The 6,755-nt window shown below is 55.8% G+C and overlaps 1 protein-coding gene across 1 annotated transcript; it reads left to right on the forward strand.

Annotated features, from left to right (window-relative positions):
• Window positions 1–1,130: 1,130 nt before the first annotated feature.
• Window positions 1,131–2,605, forward strand: LOC129335132 (uncharacterized). Its single transcript, XM_054987584.1, has 2 exons — window positions 1,131–1,762; window positions 1,895–2,605. The coding sequence occupies exons 1-2, from the start codon at window positions 1,175–1,177 to the stop codon at window positions 2,603–2,605; spliced, it is 1,299 nt and encodes a 432-aa protein (XP_054843559.1). The 5' UTR covers window positions 1,131–1,174.
• Window positions 2,606–6,755: the final 4,150 nt, after the last annotated feature.

The following is a 6,755-nucleotide window of genomic DNA, read 5'->3' on the forward strand; positions in this document are numbered from 1 at the left end:
AAAGAAAATTAAAAGTATTCAGAAATGTTGCTTGTGTTCTCAGTGTTATCATTAGTGATTCATTTATTTCTAATATGATTGATTTATTTGATGCAATATTGACTTCTTTACAATTCTGCATTCCTTAAAGCCTTATTTAGTTTTTAAAATATATATACTGTCTCTTTCAAAACATGCCCAAGCAATTCACAAAGTAAAACAATACAATTAAATCACAAATCAACATGCAAATTATTTAAAAAGCAATACAATAAGCCAGTAAACACAAGCCAGGACAAAGAACAGCATAAAGCAACAACCTAAAAAGGATACTTGAGGTCCATATCTGAAAGGTTCTCTCTTCTGGTACAAGCCTGGGCAGAGACTGATCCACCCAAGGTTCCTTGCTTGTTGTGTCATCTCACAAGAGTGCATGATCACTTTCTGCCCTGTTGAGAGATTTTCCAGTGGTAATCTGGGCAGGGGCTGGAATGACTTATTAGAAGAGGACAGCAGAGCCCCCTCCTAACGGGTTTTTGAAAGGAGTTGTAAGGCAGATTTGTTCCGTAGTGCTTTTTCTTAGTGGCCTTACATCCCTGTGCTGTCAAATGGGGTTGTTGTTTAAATCTGAGTGGTTTTCTGCATTTTTTGTTTTGCTTAAATGTTTGCTTTGTTTTTATATGCATGGGAAGAAAGGTAGCAGATATAATAGACTTAAAGTAAATTAAAGAGTAAATAAATCTTCAACAATTTCTCAGTGATGGCCATGTCACAACTGCATAACAATGGCCGATTCCAGACGGCCAGAAATAGCGTTTTGCCCGCGCTATTAATCGCTTACCGGCCACGCGGGTATTTTCGCCTCCATCCGCTTTGTCTCGTCTTCATCCGTTCTGAGCCATGCCGTTCCGCCTCCGCATGTTCTCATGGCCAAGAGAGGGACCCCGGGATTGGTTCTCTCCTCCCCGGCACAACTGACGTGGGGGGCCTTCATTTGTTCGCATCTCGAAGTTTTTTTTTTTATTTCTTTCCCCCCGTTTTGCGCAAACGCGCAAACGCGCACATGCGCGAAGCCGCGGCATCGACGATGCGGTCAATGATTAGTCCGGGAGATTCTCGCGAAGTACATTGGGCGATGGTTCCACTCTAGATTCTCAATTGCTAATCTGGTACGTGCTGACTGTTGGACCCTGAAATGGCGCCCGGGAGAGAGCTTTTACTCGTGATGGCGCAGGTGGTGATTCTCCTGCTGCAGAACACGGTCACACTTTGCCATGCGCATCTGCGGCACATTCTGAGGTGGAGAAGGGCTGCCCAGCTGATTTTCCACAGCGAAAGATTGGGTGCAGCTTCACGTAGGTCAACTTTGCGAGGGATCCGTCTGCGGCAGCGATGGTATGTGCTGGCGGACACCAGAGAGCACAGAGACTGCTGGGTATACTCCCGGAGCCAGGACTGGTGGGAGCGCATAGCCCTGCGTGTATGGGACGACACCCATTGGATTCAGTGTTTCCGGATGACCAGGGGGACCTTCAATGAGCTGGTGGATGCCCTGAGGCCGACCCTGGCACGCCAGTCCACCAACATGCGTGAGCCCGTGTCCGTGGAGAAGAGGGTGGCGGTGACGTTGTGGTGCCTTGCCACTGGGGCATGCTACCGCGTTGCAGCGGATCACTTCGGCCTGGGGCTGTCCACCATTTCGGATGCTGTGCTGGAGGTCTGCTTCGCAATTGAGAAACAGCTACTCTCGAAGACAGTGTGTCTCGGGGACGAGGTCGGGAAGGTGAGTGATGGCTGCAGGAGGGGCAGGCGGTTTGCGCAGGCTGGAACAAAGGTGGTTTGTGTTGTTTTCCGTGTCCCCGATGTTGCGCGACTGCGCATTTCCAATCATGCGTGTTTCTGGTCTCTGTTTCAGATAATGGATGGGTTTACAGCGCTGGGGTTCCCTCATTGTGTTGGGGCGATTGATGGCACTCACATCCGCATCGGTCAGCCCCGTGGGAAGCCGGACCAATATGGTAACCGAAAGAACTACTCCTCCATCTTGCTGCAGGGTACAGTCAATCACACCGGCCGTTTTGTCGATGCAGAGGTGGGTTGGAGTGGCAAGAACCACGACGCCTTCGTCTTCCGCAACTCGGCTCTCTGTGCTGCAATGGACAATGGGGCTTTTGTGCCTGGGAATCCCTCCCTGACAGTGAATGGTGTTTCAGTGCCACCGCTGATGATCTCGGATGGTGCTTATCCAATGCGCCGGTGGTTGATGAAGCCGTACGGAAAATTTGCTGTCACACCACAACAGAAATACTTCGACCGCTGCCTGGCACGGGCCAGGAACTGGGTGGAATGCAGTTTTGGTCATCTGAAGGGACGCTGGCAGTGCCTCCTCCATCGGCTGAAGGCCAGAGAGGAGAACGTGGTGACCATTGTTACCGCGTGTGTGATCCTGCACAACTTGTGCGAGGCCAAGGGACATGCAGTGCTCGGGTCACTGACGGATCCCACGCCCTTGACAATGCCCGGGGATGGACTGGAGTATGGGGAGAACGACAGGGGGATGCTTGATGAGGGGAAGAGGGTTCGTGACGCGATGGCTGAATTCATGTATTCAAGATGCGGACGGTGATGCCCTGGCTTTCTTTTGGGGGGAGGGAAAACTCATATCCCAAAAGTGCCAATATTGCAAGGAAAAGTTTGTCCTGCCAATAAATGCTTGTTATTGCAGTCGAACAGTTTTCGCTTTCCTTGTCCGTTCCTTGGTGCGAGGGGGGGGGAATGCAGACCCGGCAGGTTTTGGTATTGCCGCATTTGCGCACTAAGTGGCAACCCTCTGCAACTGCGCAATAGCAGCCGAATGCGCGCTCCGTGCCACCGCACGTTTTCTGGTGGCCCCCGCCATGACCGCTCCTGCTTTGGGGGTAGTGTTAGGGGGTGGCTTTATGCGGGTCACTGGCAGATCTAAGCCGGTGACTACAGAAAGTGGCAAAGCCGTATCGGTTACCCCCTTCTCAGAGTCGCTTGAGTGTTCTGCTTTGCGGAGATGCGCAAATGCGGCGATACACTCATGTTGGCAACCCTTGGGTGAACACTCTCGGGGAGTGTGGGGGTGATCGGGAAAACATTAACGAGAAATACTGTGGGCTGCTGCACTATGGGGGGGTGCTGCTGCGGCCCTCGGTGGACGGGAATGCTGGGGGGCCGGCAGCAGCTGCCCGGCCAAGCGGGGCAACGGGTGCCTGCACGGATTGCCGCTTCTAAAGTTGCGCATGCGCAGTCGCGCTTTCGCTCTACCACCGAGCGACAGAGAATTCCGCACGCAGCTCTCTCCAAACCCCTGTGGTGTTAAAGGAGCAGCCACAGGCTGGCAGGTTCCTCCCGGCATCCGCCAACTCCACTTGTGTTGACAAGGGACAGACCGCTCCCTGACAGTGTGTGGCTTTATTAACCACTGGAGAACAAATTAGACACATGTGGCTGCATTTGTCCATGTCCTTAGCTTGTTTGCAATCTTAGGTTTTCCCCGGCTCCCATTTCAATTGAAATAACCCCCCCCCCCGGGGATGGGAGGCCTTCACCTATGAAGAGAGGGGCAAGGAATTCCAGCCATGATGGGGATGTGGGGGGGGAAGCGTGAGAGTCCCAGGCATAAGAGGCAGTGATGGACTCTGGCGGGAACAAAGGACAGCAAGGGAGAATGGCCGGGAGTTCCAGGCATCAGGGGCAGTGGGGAGCGTGGGAGGGAGGCCAACACATGAGGGGCTGTGAGGAGAATGGTGGGAAGTTCCAGACGTGAGGGGCAGAGAGGGGCACGTGCGAGAGTCCCAGGCAGATAAGGGAGTGAGATTTGAACCAAAGCATATCTTTGTTTTGTCCACAGTGAACACGCTGCAGGGCAGGATGGACACCGTCGAGCGCCTCCTGCTCTACCAGGGACGGAAACACCGGGCACTCGAGAGACGTGTGCGGGCCTTGGAGGGACAACTGTCCGCACTAATGCCAGTGGCCACCGAGCACTGATGGGACTTTGGGGGGGGCGGGGGGTTTCTGTTAATGTTGAGTTTCTTCCTGTTCACTAAAAGTTAAAGTTGAAAACAACGGTTTGATTGTCCGTGTTTTCTCGATAGGTGGCGGTGTGTCTGGGGTGGTGGGGCTTTGTGGTCTTCTGTCCGTGGGGGGGGGGCTGGGGAAAGGTTGGGCAGAGCTAAGGAAAAGGGCAAGACTCGTCTACAGGGTTAGCCGATCCCTGGACCTGCCCACACAGGATCGCTTGGGGACACCCTGCCTTGGCTGAGGACGGGGGGAAGGTGGCTGGATGATCGCCCCCTCATCCACCTCCCCCTCATTCAGCGCTGGAGCTGTGGGGGCATTGGATTCAACCACCAGGGGCGGCCGCTCTGGAGCTGCTGCTAGCGGTTGCTGCATCCGGAGCATGGCCTGTCCAAGTGTTTGCAGCGTGCTGATGGCGGCACGCATCACCTCCAGGTTCTGGCCCCAAGCATTCTGAAACATCGCCTGCTCCTGACGGGTCACCTCCATGAACTCTTGGCGCCACCTCTGTGCCTCGGAATGCTGCCTCTGCCGCTCGGCGATATCCTCGCGGTGCTGAGTGTCTGCCTGGCTCATCATCCTGTCCGCAGCCTCAGCGCCACCGTGGGCCCTCCGCTTGCGGTTCCTTATTGCTGAAAGTCGTGTCCCAGGGGACAGCTGGGCCGGATGTGGCGTAGGGCTGCCTGGGGGGGGGGCGGAGAAACAGCCAAGAGGTGAACACAAGGCCCCACCATTCCCCGGCCATGGTCCCCCCATCGAGCCCTCAGACCCCGAATTTCCCAGGCGTGCGGCATTGCAAGTGTGCGGTACCTGAGACGCCGACGCCTGGCGAGGGCGGGCTGTTCTCCTTATCCAGATTGTCCTCCGTGCTGCTTCCCGAGGCGGACTCGTGCTCATCTGCAAAGAAGGCAACATTGTCAGAATGCACTTTGGGTTACCGGCAGAGGGCATGGCTGCACCAAATGCTTCCCGCCAACATGTGGGTGGGTGCCTGATGAAAAACACCATCGCTTTGGAAGAAGAAGTGCAGCTGCCACCGTTCCCTCAGAGCCCCAAGCAAGCTGATGCCGCAATTCAGGCCCACAGCGGGAGACGCATCCCAAGTGCATGCCTCGAAAGAGCACCACAGTGCTCTTTCTTGCCATTCCATTTGCAGGAATCAATGATCAGCCCCGAGGATGGAGCACGCTCAGATAGACAACCACAGGGGGGGGGGGGTTAACTGGAAAGTGTTTGGCCATTAGGCCGACGCATTAGCAAATCTCATGCCATTATCTGTTGTGGGCCACAGATTGAGGTATTGCTCCGGTGGCCACACTATCCTGTGCTGGATGGGCTACTCTTGGACGTGTTGGGTTGAATCAGTATCCCAAGCATTAACTTGGCACATCCACAACATGGAGGCAGCTTTGCATGTCACTGCATGGCTGCCCCCCCGACACCCCCTTGCCTCTCCTCAGCCCTGGTGCACCTGACCTTGCCTCAACTCTGGCAATCGAAAACCAACACCGGTGGTCTCCTGCACAATGTGGACTTTCAAAGCACTCCCCGGGAGCAAGGCCGAACAAGCCATACAAGCCACCATCAGCGCTCCTGGGATTGCATCCGCTTTTATTGGCCATGTACTGCCTGTCCTGCGCTTAGAGCAGACTCTCAGTGCGCCACCGCCCCAGAAACCTCAAACAGTTTTTGCCATCCCAGCGGGGTTTTTGGTGCCATCCCCCCCCCCCAGGACCCCCTGCAATGGTCTCCCGACAAGCCGGCAGCAGCACGAGCACAAGCGTGTGTGACTGTGCCTGCATGCTGTGGTGTCTTGGCCGACGAGTTTCCCCCCCCAAACGCCCGTCCAATCGGGACACCAGTCTGCGGGGCAAAGGTCAGCGAAACCTCCCGGGGTTGGATTCTCTGGGAGACAAAATGGCGGTCGATAATAAGGCCTCAAGTATTCAGTTCAGGAGAGTAGCACCAATGCAATTGCGCAGATGCGGAAAATGGGGCTGGACACTGCTGCACGCCTTGAGGCCGATTATGCATCTGCGCGCATTTGTGCATTGGCGCGGTTGCGCAAATGGCGCCAGCCCCTTCTGTTAGGCTACATGTGGCCTCAGAGAATCCAATGGCTGTGTGCCTGACCGGCGGACTTCTCGGGCCCCCCCCGGACCCCCAGCAAGGGACTGACCGGCCTGTGCCCTGAGCCAATGAACAGAGCACCCACGCCCCACAGAATCCCAGGGTGCATAACTCTACCCAGCAGAGCTGCAGGCGCGCCCCCCCACCCCCCCGCCCGGGAAAGCACGGACCATTATTGGGGCGGATTCCAAGACCAGCCCAAGCGAATCCCGCGCCCCCTTGCCTGTTCCCCCCCCCACGTACCCGGTCCTGCCAGTCCACTCAGGGTCGCATCAGGATCTCCACCGCTGTGCAAGTGGTCATCGTCCACGAAGCCACCGTGCCCTGGGAACAGAAGTAGGGCCAGCCTCGTCATATTGCATGCTTTGATTACACCCCCGAAGCACCACCCCGGCAGCAACCGCGCTTGGACCAGGGCCCCCACCTACCTGATGGAAAGGGGGTCGATGTCCTGAGATCTTCCGCATTGATGGTGACGAGGTCATGGCTGAAGAGCTCCTCCGACCCCTCCTGAAGCTCCAGAGGGCCTTCCCGGGCCCTGCCCTCCACCTCCAGCACTATACTCCGAGCCAGCCTCTTGGGGTTAACGCTTGCATCCC

The sequence above is a fragment of the Eublepharis macularius genome, chromosome 8 (genome assembly GCF_028583425.1).
Source record: "Eublepharis macularius isolate TG4126 chromosome 8, MPM_Emac_v1.0, whole genome shotgun sequence".
NCBI classification, from domain to species: Eukaryota; Metazoa; Chordata; class Lepidosauria; order Squamata; family Eublepharidae; genus Eublepharis; species Eublepharis macularius.